We start from the raw sequence: 14,925 nt of genomic DNA, 5'->3' as shown, positions 1-14,925 counted from the left end.
CTTAAAAAGTCTGTTTCAAGCTTTTTGGTAATGAAAATTTTATTTTGGTAACAGAATAACCTGATTCTTATGTTGATAGCTCAAGGCTACCAAATGCCTTGTTTTCTGGTACCCACAAAACGCATGGAGTTTAGTAGCTGTAAGACCTGACTCCCATGAAAGGGAGAATTGGTGCAGATGATGTATGATGCTTGCCTTCTGCTGGGTCAGAGCTTTCCATAGCCATTAGTACCCTTTGGAAAAGGGAAATGCAGTTGATTGTGTCTCTTACTGGTTGGGAGCTGGGGGGAAGATTGAGACATTTAGATTAAAACATCATTGATACTTCTGGAAATCAACCTTTTCCTTCTATCCCTACTGCTTTTCTCACAAATGTTGATTGAAAGAATGTATTGACATTTTAATTTCTGGATTTGGATTGAGTAGCCAGATGGTCCAAACATGATTGTGTTTCATTTTGCAGTATCATTAATTTTGGGTGAAGAATGCATGCTAATAGTTATAACAAGAGGTGCAGGCTTAACTAGGATTATCCAATTAACTTAAATATCAACAAAACAAACTGTTTCCCTGCAGTACCTTCTGCCAAGATGATATTTTATCTTACCCTGATCAGACAGAAGCTCAGGTTTTGGGATTCCAGTGCTTGGAACTATGGTGTTTTCCATTCCAGGAATGTATTACATTACCAACAATTATGAAGTCTTGCATTATTTTGGGAAAGAGTTCTGTTACATTCCTTTCCCACAAGTTGTTTGATAAACCTGTTTGTTCTTCTGGTTTTCTCTTCTTTAATCCCCATGGTTTCTTGCACAAAGACAGACGTTGTAAAACTAAATCAGAAATTCTCATATGTTTTCCTGGCCTAAAGAAAAAGGAGAGGGCTGTGAAAGGTCCATGTCAGCAATGCTCACTAGCCTGAGAATAGGCTAACAGGACTTGGAGGGAGGGAAATCTTTACATCCGTGAGTGGAATGCCACTGGTCTTAAACAGTCTTGGGAAGACTGATGAAAAGTTTGGTTCTGATGAGTTACTTGTTTAAAGTTTAGTGTTTGGTTCATTATAGACCTTTTTTCTTCCTGACATAGAGAGGAAAGTATAGACTGTTTTGATATGTTTTTTTATAAATAAAGTTGGGAGGGAAAAAGAAATACTGTTCTGATGTTTCCCTGATCAGCTCATTTAATCCCAGATTTTAGTACCACGTACATACTTGTATCAGGCGTTTAGAATTCGCGTTTCTAGGTCTGGATTTGGCCTGGATTAGATACTCAAACTTTTGTGCATCCCTGGAAGTGTGTATGAGGGAAAGTGAAAACTATTTTAAGAAATTAAATAGATGCATCAATTTCCTTTTCCTTTCCTGTTCATCACTGTTTCTTCTCCTGTCCAACCCCCCAAAAAATGGTGATTTGTCTTTGTGGTGTTTTGTCATTTCCAAATTAAATAATATATATTTATTTTCTTTTTACTCATCTGTAGCTGACTGGAAATACAGGCATGCTGGCTTGATGGCACTCTCAGCCATTGGAGAAGGTTGCCACCAACAGATGGAGGGAATTCTAAATGAGATCGTTAATTTTGTTTTGCTGTTCCTTCAGGATCCTGTGAGTCTAATTTAATTATATTACTTCAAAATGTTTTAATTTCTGCTGTCATGACTGCCTGTTAACCGTTTGAGGAAAATACTTTTTCAGCATCCAAGAGTAAGATACGCCGCTTGTAATGCTATCGGACAAATGGCAACTGACTTCGCACCTGGCTTTCAAAAGAAATTCCATGAGAAGGCAAGTAGTGGGAGGGGAAAGAAAGGTAAGACCGTGCCCTTTTGGAAACTTGTTTTTCTGAAAATAAACACTTGTGTTTCAGGTGATAGCAGCTCTTCTGCAAACCATGGAAGATCAAGGCAACCAGCGTGTTCAAGCCCACGCAGCTGCAGCACTCATAAACTTCACCGAAGATTGTCCCAAGTCACTGCTGATCCCATATCTGGATAATCTAGTGAAGCATCTTCATTCCACTATGGTGATAAAATTACAAGAGGTATAATGTACTGAACAAATTGCTTCAGGGAGGGTGAACTGTTACACGTACACAATAAGTTTAGCTGAACTAATAGGTCTGAAACAAGACAGTGGACATACCTGCTGATGTTACAAGCTGATAGTAATTAGGATACATGCAAGAGTCTTTTTAGATTTGGCATATTTTAAAGTAAAATATGTATTTTAGAAATATAACACTTTATTCTTCCTCTTTCCAAGTTGATACAGAAAGGCACTAAGCTAGTTTTGGAGCAAGTTGTGACTTCAATTGCATCAGTTGCAGATACAGCAGAAGAGAAGTTTGTTCCCTACTATGACTTATTTATGCCCTCTTTAAAACACATCGTTGAGAATGCTGTTCAGAAGGAATTAAGACTTTTACGAGGAAAGACTATTGAATGTATCAGCCTAATTGGTCTTGCTGTTGGTAAAGAAAAGGTAAGCTTAGAACTTATCCAGTCATTTAAATGTATTTTAAAGCACCTTTGTTTTCTGCTGCGATAACACTGAATTAATATATTCACTTGTTAGAAAACAGCAACATAGCTATATGTTTATGTCTGTCCTCATGTTTTTATTTCTGAGGTAGCTGCCTTCTGATTAGATTCACAAAATCAGAATGGAATCCTTTGAAAATATTAACAGCTTACATTATTTTTGTTATGTTGAGTAATGTTGAAAATAAGCAGATTTTTTCTTCCTTTTTGGGCTTTTTTTCCTTAAGCATATCATTTAGGAAGTGTCAGAATGGCAAGTAAAATGTATGTTGTTAAAAGGAAACCTAGCATTGTTTTTTGTATGTGGATACCTGAAAAAGTTTTATGTATGTTCGTATAGAACTCAAGGTACTTGTTTGCCATGAGACTTGATGGGGGTTTCTTGTTGATTTTAAGTTCATTGCAATGTATCTCTGTAGAATTAGAAAGAAACACTGAAGGACTACACAAAGTGGTGTTCTCATATCAACTTCACATTTTTTAGATTTTCATTTTGAGTGAAGGGAACAGAGAAATCACACTTTGAAGTAAAATAACGTGATGCACGTGGTACAGAAATACTAACAGCCCTTTCCTTTGAGAAGGACTATCTGTGAACTACATTCATGCATATTTACATATTTTAAACATGGCTAAGGACTATTGGGAGTGTGGGGAGTGAGAAGAAGATATGTATAATAACACTGGGAGACCTGATTTCCCTTCTGATTACTAGCTCATGATTAAGTAGCTCGTGTTGTCAGCTTTTATCCCAGTTCCACAGAGAATCTTGGGCCCCTCAATACAAGAAAGACATTGAGGCCCTGGAGCATGTCCAGAGAAGGGCAACAAAGCTGGTGAAGGGTCTGGAACACAAGTCTTATGAGGAGGGGCTGACGGGAACTGGTACTGTTTAGTCTGGAGAATAGGAGGCTCAGGGGAGACTTTATTGCTCTCTACAACTACCTGAAAGGAGGTTGTGGTGAGCTGTGGGTCAGCTTCTTGCAGATAACTAGCAATAGGACAAGAGGGAATGGCTGTGAGTTGCAGGGGAGTTTCAGATTAGAAATTAGGAGACATTTCTTCTCAGAGTGGTTAGGCATTTGAACGGGTTGCCCAGGGAGGTGGTGGAGTCACCGTCCCTCAGGTTGTTCAAGGAAAGGTTGAATGAGGTACTTAAGCACATGGTTTAGTTAGTAATGTAGGTGGTAGGGGGATGGTTAGTCTGGATGATCTTGGAGGTCTTTTCCAACCTTAATGGCTCTATGATAGAAGAGCCAAAATGATAAGGAGGGTGGCTGGGAAAGTTAGAGTATTCAGATTGTTATGTGAGTATCAGTATTTATGACGTCTTATTTGAGTACTCCTCCGCTTTCAAGTATGTGAATAGAAGCACAGTGAAGCTTAAAACACAAATGACTTGGTGATACTGCCATAAAAAGAACTTGTGTTTTTGCCTTCATCCACATTTCAGTCTATTTCCAGCTTAAGCTTGTGTTTTGATAGTGCATTGGGCATAAATGCTCACTTGAATTGTTTGCTGGTAAGGCTAAGAAATGTACCCTCTTAATTTGCCTTTAAAAAAGTAGTTGTTTTCTATGTCTAGTTTATGCAGGATGCCTCAGATGTGATGCAGCTGTTACTGAAGACACAGACAGACTTCAGTGATCTAGAAGATGACGATCCACAGGTATGTTAAAATTGTCTCTTTATAGTATGTAGCTCACTGGTTAGTATTAAAAACATTCTTTGTACATCTGACATCTCTCTCCCCCCTTGTAATTACACATCCAGACTAATTGTTCAACGTGTCTTTCAAAAACTGAGATTGATTGCCCTAAGGTGGCCTTATAATCTTTCACAGACCTGTATTTAGGAAACGAGACTTCCAGGACCTATATTTGCTGAAGACATTTCAGCATGTGGGTAATCATTCCTTGCCGATTAGTGACGACTTTGTTTGGCATTGTGTGACCTATTCCTTTGCTGTCACCTTCTTATAAATAGTTCAACCCGACTTGTCAGGCAGCTGTTCCAATGAGTGGAGAGCTATTTTGATTAGGGCCTCTGAAAACAAATACTCCTCTGAAAACATAGTACTGCACTCTCTTCTTTTTCTTTCAGTATTTGCTATTTCCAGGCATGTTGCTCAGTAGAATCATTAAAGTTCAGGAAATTACTCATTTCAGAAAGAAATGTTATTTTGACAACAGTCGTGTTTGCGTTACAAGAACACATTATACTGTCACATTTACACACGTATAGCAACTTTGATCAGAGGTACTGTCACTGTGTTCTTACACATAAAGACCTGGGGCAGGTCTGTGGTGGATCGACCTTGGCTGGAGGTCAGGTGTCCACCAAAGCTGCTCTGTCATTTCTCTCCTCAGCTGGGCCAGGGAAAGAAGATACAATGAAAGGTTTGTGGGCTGAGATAAGGACAGGGAGAGATTGCTCAGCAATTTCCAACACAGGCAAAACAGACTCGACTTAGAGGAATTGGTTTATTACCAATCAAAATCAGAGTAGGACAACAAGAAAATAAAAACTAAACCTTAAAACACCTTCCTCCCCACCACCTCTCCCTCCTTCCTGGGCTTATCTTCACTCCTGTTTCTGTACCACCTGCCCCTCAGCAGCACAAGGTATTGGGGATTTTGGTTAGTTTATCACATGTTGTCTCTGTCACTCCTTCCTCCTCACAAGGAGGACTCATTCTGCTCTTCCCTGCTCCAGCATAGGGTCTTTCAGATGGGAGACAGTCCTCCATGAACTACTCCAGCTGCTTCCCATGGTCTTCAGTTCTTCGCTGACTGTTCCAGCACGGGTCTTTTCCACCAGGTGCAGTCCTTCAGGACCAGACTGCTCCAGCCTGGGCCCTATGTAGGGTCAGAAGTCCTGAAGCTCTTCTCTCCATGGGCTGCAGGCCCTGCCAGGAGCCTGCTCCAGCATAGCCTTCCCACGGGGTCAAAGTCTCTTTAGGGACACCCGCCTTCTCCAGTGTGGGGTCCTCCATGGGCTGCAGGTGGATATTTGCTCCACCATTATCCTCTAGGGCCTGTCTCACCATGGTCTTCTCCACAGACTGCAGGGAAATCTCTGCTATGGCACCTAGCACACCTTTCCCTTTCTCCTGCACTGACCTTGGTGTCCACAGAAATGTTCCTCTTGCATCTTCTCACTTTTCTTGCTGTTGCTCAGAAAATTTCCCCCCGCCTTCTTAACTCTGTTAACCCATAGGTGCTACCTCTGTTGCTGATGGGCTCGGCTATCTTGGAGCCAGCTGGTATTTGCTCAGTTGGACATGGGGGAAGCTTCTAGCAGCTTCTCACAGAATCCATGCCTGTAGGCCCCCCCCTCCCCTTACCAAAACCTTGCCATGCAAACCCAATACAAGGTCTTCTGAAGATGTGTTTTTATATGGCCTGCATATTGGATGTGTTCTTGTTGTTGAAATAAGTTGTATGCACCACTGACAAATTCTTTTAAAGAGCCCTGTTGTATAATGTTCTTCCTTTATGCTTTCAAGTATGCATTAAAATAAAATGTGGGACATGAAAATCCTGAATCTGTTCTCTTTTACAGATTTCTTACATGATCTCAGCATGGGCCAGAATGTGTAAAATTCTTGGAAAGGAATTTCAGCAGTACCTTCCAGTTGTCATGGGACCTTTGATGAAGACTGCATCCATTAAACCTGAAGTAGCTCTTTTAGACAGTAGGTTCAAGATAGTGTTTTGCTTGAAAAAATACTGAAATCAATTATTTTATAGCACTTAATTTTTTTCCTCTGCTCTTAAACAGCACAAGATATGGAAAATATGAGTGATGATGATGGTTGGGAATTTGTAAACTTAGGAGATCAGCAGAGTTTTGGAATTAAAACTGCAGGCCTTGAAGAAAAAGCAACTGCATGCCAGATGCTGGTGAGTAATAGGACTGTTTTGGTGATCTGTGTATTGCTGGGCAATCAAGTCTGAAGCCAAAATCTGTAACAAAAATATTCTTTATGATACAGAATGAATTAATGCCCTTTTTCTTCAAGTGATCATGTTAAGTTTGAATTTCAGACACTTTTTTCGTGCAGTTTACTTGATCAAAAATAGTTTTAGTTTGGAGCTTCAACTTTAAGGATGAACAGGTAGTTTTCCTTTTGGTAGGTGAAACCTTTTGGGAATCAGTGATGATGGAGTAGTTCCTTTTTGCAAGTACTGATGTTTCTGAATGTGGTTTGAAAAAATGCACGTGTGTATTAAGAGTGGGAGCTCATGCTGCTATCAGGGTTTCTTAAAATACGACAGTGGAGAGGGATAAGTAAATGGATTGTTGTGTGGGGTTTAAGTAAATTTAAAAACTTTTTAACATTTCTTACCATTACATAGTTGAAAAATTAAGGGAAAATACTGTTACTAATAAGGTGAAACTTCTGTGTTTTGTGTTTCAGGTTTGCTATGCGAAAGAGCTAAAAGAAGGATTCGTGGAGTACACAGAGCAAGTTGTAAAGCTGATGGTTCCCTTGCTGAAGTTCTATTTCCATGATGATATCCTATTAATGAATTCTACTGTGAAAATGGAAACTTAGTTTGGAAGAATCAAAGTCGTCGTGCTTACTGTTGTTCTAAATGAATTCAAAGTGTTAGTGCTAAAATATTCTGTTGCTTCATAGCAGGGATTGTTTCTGCAAACGTTGCTTTGCGCACTATTTTAGGCAACGTATCCTACTTTTTCCCCTAGTTTCTTTCTAAATGAGCATGTCTCCAATGTTAAAAGGAAACAGTAGAGAAGGCAATGTTTCTGCCAGTAAAGTGAAGGAGAACTTGAAGAGCTTTTCTGTGTGACTTTAAACGGGCTTGAAAGAACTTCTCAACAGCAAACAGTTTAATTTTCCTGTGATCTTAATCTGCATCTAATTAAGGAATCAAATGCACTGAACTGTAATTCAAAAAATCAATTTCAGGTAGAAAACTAAGAACCTCATTATCATGGTGGCTGCTTAAATTCTTGGTCTTGATTGGTTCCTTTCCTTAATCATGAAACGCGTTCGAGTGGCAGCGGCGGAGTCGATGCCCCTCCTCCTTGAGTGTGCGAGAGTTCGTGGGCCAGAGTACCTCACGCAGATGTGGCACTTCATGTGCGATGCGCTCATCAAAGCCATCGGCACAGAACCAGATTCAGATGTTCTCTCAGAAATAATGCATTCTTTTGCAAAGGTAACTCTGTTCCTTACAGATTCTGTGTTCGTGGGGTTGGCCATTTAAATGGCTGGAAAGAAGTATAAGGCTTCCTCTGCCTGAATTTTGGTTTGACCGTGAATGTTGTCAGAGCTGATTGAAAAGCATATGGGGTTTTTTGGTTCTGATTGAAAAACTTAGTTGTACTTTTTTAAAATGATAATCCAAAACCTAGTTTTATTAGAACCAAATTACCAAAGCATTAACTTAAAATAATTACCAGGCTTATTCATTTTAGCTGCAAACTGCTGAAGTTATGTGCATGAGATGTACCATGCCTTAGTTGTACAATTCGAGCATTGATTACAGTATCAGTGTTCTCTGAGCAGTAATTCTGCTAGTGGTGACTTACAGCAGAGCACATACTAATATTCTCCGTCTACTTAGACTTTAGTGAGGCTGCTCATGTAGTTTAAAGCTGAAACCCTGATCGTTTTATTTCACTAGTGCATTGAGGTAATGGGAGATGGATGCCTTAACAACGAACACTTTGAAGAACTTGGAGGAATATTGAAAGGAAAACTAGAAGAGCACTTTAAAAATCAAGAATTAAGACAGGGTAAGTTAACACAAATTCCTGTAAACATGTGATGATGTTCTTTAAAGCAGAATCCTAATAATTTATGAGCACACACACAAAATAAGCTTTGTTCTTTAATTTGCATATTTATGTACAGTAATTGGGCTTTGAAACAACAGAATCCATGAATTCTATTTGCAAGCTCTGGGAGGATGAATATGGCATCGTTTGCAGAAATACTGCCGTTTAATCAAAACTTGATGGACAGATTTACTTGAAGGCAGTGCACATGTCTATGGTGTTGTCAGTTCTGAGGGTTTTTTTAATCTGAAGTCTTTCAGTTTTCTCAGAGCAATGGTGCTTTCATATTTCTATGCACTTGTCCTTGTGGACAAGCTGGTGTGTTTCTATTTCGTGTGCTTTTACACAGTCTTAAATTGAGCTGTCTCATTATACTTCTTGTTTTTCTGTGAAAGCTCTTAGAAGCTTCTCAAAAACACAAAATTCCTATTGCATCTTTAGTTACCATTTCCCATTTTCTAAATTTGTTTCTGCATCATTTTTTCCCTTTCACAGGTGGCTTATGCACTTTGTAGAGTTGTAATGGTTTAATATTTGTTTTTTAACTTAGTGAAAAGACAAGATGAAGACTATGATGAACAAGTTGAGGAGTCATTACAAGATGAAGTAAGTTGGCTTGGGGAGTTTTTCCTCTCATAAAGCACCAGGATGGAAATATGTTGCATGGATGTGCTATGATGCTCAGTTAAAACATAATATATCCTCAGAGTGATTTCTTCCTGGAGGAATGTTCTGTTGCCATGTTCTTTCAGAAATCCCAGTAAGAAATGGGTTCAGGATTTAGCTCTGAATTTTCTTCATCCCCTCAAACAATTCTCAGATGACTTGAAATGCTGCATCAGTGATAATCTAAGGCCCAGCCCTGATGACTTGCTTTTTCTTCATACCTTATGACTTAGGTGGCTCTTAACCTTGAGCATACCTCTGACGTGTCAGGACTGGAGCTTGTCTCAAAAAGTATAGACTTAAAATAGTATCAAAGGGAGGCAGCAGAATGAGTAGCTGGGAGGATGTGTTTGCTTATGAAAGAATACCAATGTGACTACTTTATCCATGAGATACTGAGCTGACTTTGTAAACTGAAGTGGAGGTGACTGTAGAAGAGATATGGTAATTCTATTAAATCGTTATTGGGATTGAGAAGAGTAATAAAGACTAAGTCACTGCTCCTTACAACATTACACATAAAGGATACTCAGTGAATTTAAGAACTAGGAATTTTTTTTGCCAAACAGTGGAGTTGTGAAGCTCGTGAAGTTGGATCGTGAAGCTTGTTTACATGAGTTGAACCTGTGTGCAGACTCCAGAATATATAACAGATTGTGCACCCAGACATAAATACTTTAAGTAACAGTGCAGTTCTTGAGCCCCTTTCCTTTGGGAACATTAGGTCAGCATTCAAATTGATAGACTTCTGGCACCTTCCTCCTGCTTGGGATCAAAAAATAACAAAACTCAAGTTCTGAGCCAAAAGCCTGTCCTGATTTCTCTCCCTTCTTTATATGCAATGTTTACTGCTCACTCACTGTAGAAAGTGAGTTAGGTGCTTTATCTTTTTTCCTTATGTGTCAACTCGGTGCTGATCATGAGAGGAAAATGCTAACAAGCAGCAGTTTCAGAAAAGCTGCAGCCCTGCTCTGCAACAGAGTTGCATGGCATTTTTATAAATACTTCAATTTCTAGTCGACCTTGCTGAATTTCTTTTAAAGACTGCAAGGAGGACTTGTCTGCATTGTTTTTAAAGTAGGAATGGGACCAGAACATCATTGCCATATCCACAGAATTAACTCATGGTAACGAGTAACGTTTGGGCATCTACCTTTGGTTCCAGGATGTGTTTATGTATCCCATGAAAGCTACTCAGTAGTTTCAGTGAGGTACCCAGAGACAGCCCTAGCTTGCAAATGTTTACTCTCCCCCTGAGCACCTGCTAGCAGTAGCAGGCCAGGTGGACCTGGAGGTGTGCTGCAGTGGTTCTCTACCTCAATTTTTTTTATTTGTGAGTACGTTCCAGAATTACTGCTTGGGTGATGCATTGACACTGTGGAAGTTGACTAACCAGGGGAGGTTTAAATACCCAGTTGTGGGAAACTGCCTGTTGCATGAGAAATACTTATTAATTTGTCACTAGGCACCAGAAACTACCTGCTTTCTGTTTTCCCTGCCTGTTAAAGAGTAAACTGATTAAAGGAACCCTGCTGAGTATAACAGAACTTACTTTGAAAACAAGGTTAAAGGGTTTTCCCAAGACAAGTGTGAGCTGGGAACAATCCTCACTTGCAGATACAACAATGTTGCAGATATTAATGAATTAATATCTGCATCTGAGCCGAAGATCTTTGCTTCAGCAGTTTGATGCATTAATTGGGCAAGGTGAAAAATTAAGTGGTAAGAAGAGAGGATTAATATTCCTCCTATTTTTGCCACAGTCTTCTGTCACAAAGGCAGTTACCCACTTTTCAATAAAAGCTTCTTACATTATCTGTAAGGTACAGAAGAGGAAAAGGGCCTTCTGTGTTCTGTAAAGGAAATCCATTGATGGAATAAATTTGCACAAGACAGCATTTGTCTTGATAAATTTTTTTCTGTCCCTGAAAGAAACCTTAATGTCCAAGGCAATTAAGTAGGAGTTAATAGACTTAAATTTTTTAAAAGAGTAAAAAGGAAGACCTCTGGGAACTACCAGCTGGTAGTTGCCTGACTAATCCAATGGTTTCTATCATGGAGTGACTGCCTCATTGGATTAGGAAGAGAAATTGATATAATCTGTTTTGACTTCTGTAAGGCTGGATGGCCATGTCCAAAGAGTTGCATTCAGTGACTCACTGTCCAAATGGAAATCAGTAGCAAGGAATATTGTTTGCAGTTCTGGGCTCTCTGGTTCAAGAAGGATGGGGAGCTACTGGAAAGGGTACAAAAAAGGGCTACGAAGATGATTAGGGGACTTGAACGTCTCTCTTATGAAGAGAGACTTGGGACTTTTTAGCCTAGAGAAGACTGAGGGGGGATCTTATCAGTGCTTATAAATACTTGAGGCATGGGTGTCAAGAGGACGGGGTCAGTCTCTTTTCAGTGGAGACAGACCAGAAGCATTGGGCACAAACTTGAATATAGGAAGTTCCACCTAAGCATGAGGAGGAACTTCCTTACTGGCACAGGCTCCCCAGAGAGGTTGTGGAGTCTCCATCTCTGGAGGTATTCAAAACCTGCCTGGGTGCTGTCCTCTGCAGCCTGCTTGAGGTGATCCTGCTCTGGCAGGGGTTGTTGGACTAGATGATGTCCAGAGAGGTCCCTTCCAACCCCTATCAGTCTGTGTTTCTGTAGTAAAGAGTCCGCTTTCAGCACACTTGCCAATGACACGAAGCTGTGTGGTACAGTTGGCACACTGGAGGGAAGGGATGCCATCCAGAGGGACCTGGACAGGCTTGAGAGGTGAGCCCATGTAAACTGCACAAAGTTCAACACAGCCAAGTACAAGATCCTGCACATGGGTTGGCACAACTACGGATTGGGTGGAGAGTGGAATGAGAGCATGCCTGAGGAGAAGGACTTGGAGGTGTTGGTGGGCAAGTTCAACATGAGCCAGCAATGTGTGCTTGCAGCACAGAAAATCAGTGATATCCTGGGCTATATCAAAGGCTACATCAAAGCCAGCATGACCAGCAGGTGAAGGGAGACTATTTCGCCTTTCTGTTCTGCCCTGGTGGGACCCTACCTGAAGTACTGCATCCAGCTGTGGATTCCTCAGTACAAGACAGGACATGGACCTGTTGGAGTGAGTCCAGAGGAGGACCACAAAGATGATCAGAGGGCTGGAGCACCTCTCCAATGAAGACAGGCTGAGAGAGTTGGGCTGATTCAACCTGGACAAGAGAGGGTTCTGTGGAGACCTCACTGTGGCCTTTCAGTGTATAAAGAGGGCTTAAATGAAAGAGAGGGGGACTTTCATGAGGGTCTGTAGTGACAGGACAAGGAGCAAGTTTTAAACTGAAAGAGGGTAGGTTTATTTTGGACCTATTAGGAGAAAATTGTTCCCTGTGAGGGTGGTAAGGCCCTGACACAGGCTGCCCAGAGAAGCTGTGGCTGCCCCCTCCCTGGTAGTGTTGAATGCCAGGTTGGATGGAGCTTTGGGCATTCTGGTCTGGTGGAGGATGTCCCTGCCCATGGCAGGGGTTTGGAACTGGGTGGTCTTTGAGGTCCCTTCCAACCCAAACCAGTCTGTGATTAGCCCAAGAGTTGAAACATAGCGGACTTAAAAGATTGATGTAAAAACCAAATCATCAAACAACTTTATTCCATTAGTTTAGAGACCAGAACGTTTCATGTGACTTAAGAGCATTTGTCTTAATGTGAGTTGTATCCTTTTCCTATCAGGATGACAGTGATGTTTATATTTTGACTAAAGTATCGGATATTTTGCACTCAATATTCAGCAGTTACAAGGAGAAGGTACTGCCCTGGTTTGAAAGGCTACTTCCACTAATTGTCAACCTAATTGTAAGTACTTTGCTTTCTTTTAACTTAACTTTGATTTTTTTTTTTTCTGATGTGTTAAAAAGCTGTAGAGAACTTAGCTGATAGCATTTAGTAATTACTTTTCCCAAATAGAAACAGTTGAAGGCTCATGGATAACATGAAGTGGTTACCCTGTGCTTTTTGAACAGCTGCACTGCTGTGCTGCTTCCAGTTTGTGTGCTGCAAGACCCAGGATCATTGGCACAAACTATATTGAGAAACTCAGTTTGCCTGAGGGTGTCTGATACTCTCTAAAATGGATTTCAAGGGGGCCAGTGAAGTGTTGCCTAGTGGGGAAAGTTGAGGCTGAACTAGGTGACAGAGTGAAATAGGGGCAAAGGATTTATCATAGAATTGTTGCTCTTTTAACTAGCTCAAATATTCACCAGCAGACTTTCTTTCCTGTGTGGCATTGCTGCTGCTATCACTACAGGAAATTACGGGTTTGTAGGATCGAATTTGATCCTGGGGGATTGTAACAAAAATACTGGCCTGGTGTTGCTACGATTGTTCGGTTGATATTCTCACTGACTGTACAATAATTGCCAGCTTCAAGGTGGCTCACATGTGACCCTGTTCTGATGCAGTGTCCACACAGGCCGTGGCCAGACAGGCAGTGGGGGCTCTGCATTTTTGACGATATTGTAGAGCACTGCAGCCCCTCCTCCTTCAAGTACGCGGAATACTTCCTGAGGCCCATGCTGCAGTCAGTGTGTGACAACAGCCCCGAGGTCAGGCAAGCAGCTGCCTACGGCGTTGGAGTGATGGCACAGTTTGGCGGGGACAACTATCGTCCCTTTTGCACAGGTACGTCCATGCACCTGAGTAAACCGTTTGATGGTGAGATTTGGGGGTGGGTGTGTTAAAAATCGCTTACCTTTTGGTTAATGAGGTCTCTTCCCTTTGGCAGTGACATAGATTTGCCAGTGTGACCTGGGAGGCAGACTGGGGATGGTTAGTGAAGTACAGGAGTTCCTTGGGCTTTCAGTGGTGTCTGCTCAGCGGCACGTTCTGCTTAGCAAACGTGGATTTATGGATCTTAATAATAATAATAAATAAATAGGGTCTGACATGCAGACCTCCATGTCATATAAAACAGCTTTCTGGTATACACCTGTCCTATAGTTGTTTTTTTATAAGACTGATGCACTTACATGTTAATGCAAACCCCTTTGGCAGTCAGCAGAAATGATACAGGTGACCTGTGGTAAGGAATAGCCTAGGATATAACTGCTGGGGTGTCTGCTTCCCTGTGATATAAAGAGAACGAGCCTGATCTCTGCAACTAAGAAATGAAATGAGTCTGATAACAAAGTATTTCTGACAGGCACTTTCTTTCTCAGTGTCTCAAGTTTCTCGAACTTCAAGTTCATCTTGAATTTTAAAGAATTTACTGACTTTGGTGACTGGCAAGAAGACTGCCAGAGGATAATTTTGCATGATAAGTAGCTATTCCTTACCAGAGAGGCTGCCTTTTTTCCTTTTTAAAGAAAATACGTAATCAGCCTGTTTTGGATGGGTACTTCATATGAATCTTAAATGAAAAGCTGAATAAATGATGTAAGAAAATAAGAATCATGTAATAGGGATAAATTAGGGCTGTAACACAAGTCTTACCTACATCAATAGATGTAATTTTCACTGTTAATGTAGCTGTAACACTGTAACAATGAAGGTTAGGTTGTGTGTCTTTAAACCAAAGCAAAAAGCAACCCAAAACCACCAACAACAAAAACCAACCCAAACCAACAGCAACCACCACCCCAACCCCAAAAACTACACAAAAACCACCAAGGTGGAAACTCTGCAGTGAAACATTAAAATTTCAAATTGTCTAGGAAAATACTTTGGGGTATTTTTTTTGTGAACTTCTCCATAAGCTTTTTACATTTTGGCCTAAGGCTGGAGGAGGAGAGACTGAGGTCAGGATAGCCCTGAGTTTTGTGGAGGTTTAGCATCTGTTGAAGTCTAATTTTATTTTTCATTCATCAGGCTTCACCTTGGCCAACTTTAAACCTTGTAACAACTTTGATCCTTTTCTTTGTATTTGGACAAA

General features: G+C 40.7%; 1 protein-coding gene across 2 annotated transcripts in view; it reads left to right on the top strand.

Annotated features, from left to right (window-relative positions):
• Nucleotides 1-14,925, top strand: part of IPO5 (importin 5) — a gene marked incomplete at its 5' end in the record, with an annotated part of 45,936 nt that overhangs the window by 24,291 nt on the left and 6,720 nt on the right. Inside the window, 13 exons of one of the 2 annotated variants that reach the window (XM_084268094.1) lie at nucleotides 1,484-1,608; nucleotides 1,699-1,788; nucleotides 1,871-2,044; nucleotides 2,266-2,484; nucleotides 4,129-4,212; nucleotides 6,108-6,240; nucleotides 6,327-6,448; nucleotides 6,967-7,063; nucleotides 7,560-7,732; nucleotides 8,201-8,312; nucleotides 8,905-8,960; nucleotides 12,729-12,851; nucleotides 13,457-13,676. In XM_084268094.1, the coding sequence (XP_084124220.1) occupies nucleotides 1,484-1,608; nucleotides 1,699-1,788; nucleotides 1,871-2,044; nucleotides 2,266-2,484; nucleotides 4,129-4,212; nucleotides 6,108-6,240; nucleotides 6,327-6,448; nucleotides 6,967-7,063; nucleotides 7,560-7,732; nucleotides 8,201-8,312; nucleotides 8,905-8,960; nucleotides 12,729-12,851; nucleotides 13,457-13,676 (1,728 nt within the window). The remainder of the gene's footprint in view (nucleotides 1-1,483; nucleotides 1,609-1,698; nucleotides 1,789-1,870; nucleotides 2,045-2,265; nucleotides 2,485-4,128; nucleotides 4,213-6,107; nucleotides 6,241-6,326; nucleotides 6,449-6,966; nucleotides 7,064-7,559; nucleotides 7,733-8,200; nucleotides 8,313-8,904; nucleotides 8,961-12,728; nucleotides 12,852-13,456; nucleotides 13,677-14,925) is intronic. The other variant, XM_084268093.1, reaches the window with a different exon arrangement.

This window comes from Gallinula chloropus, assembly GCF_964237585.1.
Source record: "Gallinula chloropus genome assembly, chromosome: 1".
Taxonomy (NCBI): domain Eukaryota; kingdom Metazoa; phylum Chordata; class Aves; order Gruiformes; family Rallidae; genus Gallinula; species Gallinula chloropus.
This window is presented reverse-complemented; position numbering and strand designations above follow the sequence as displayed.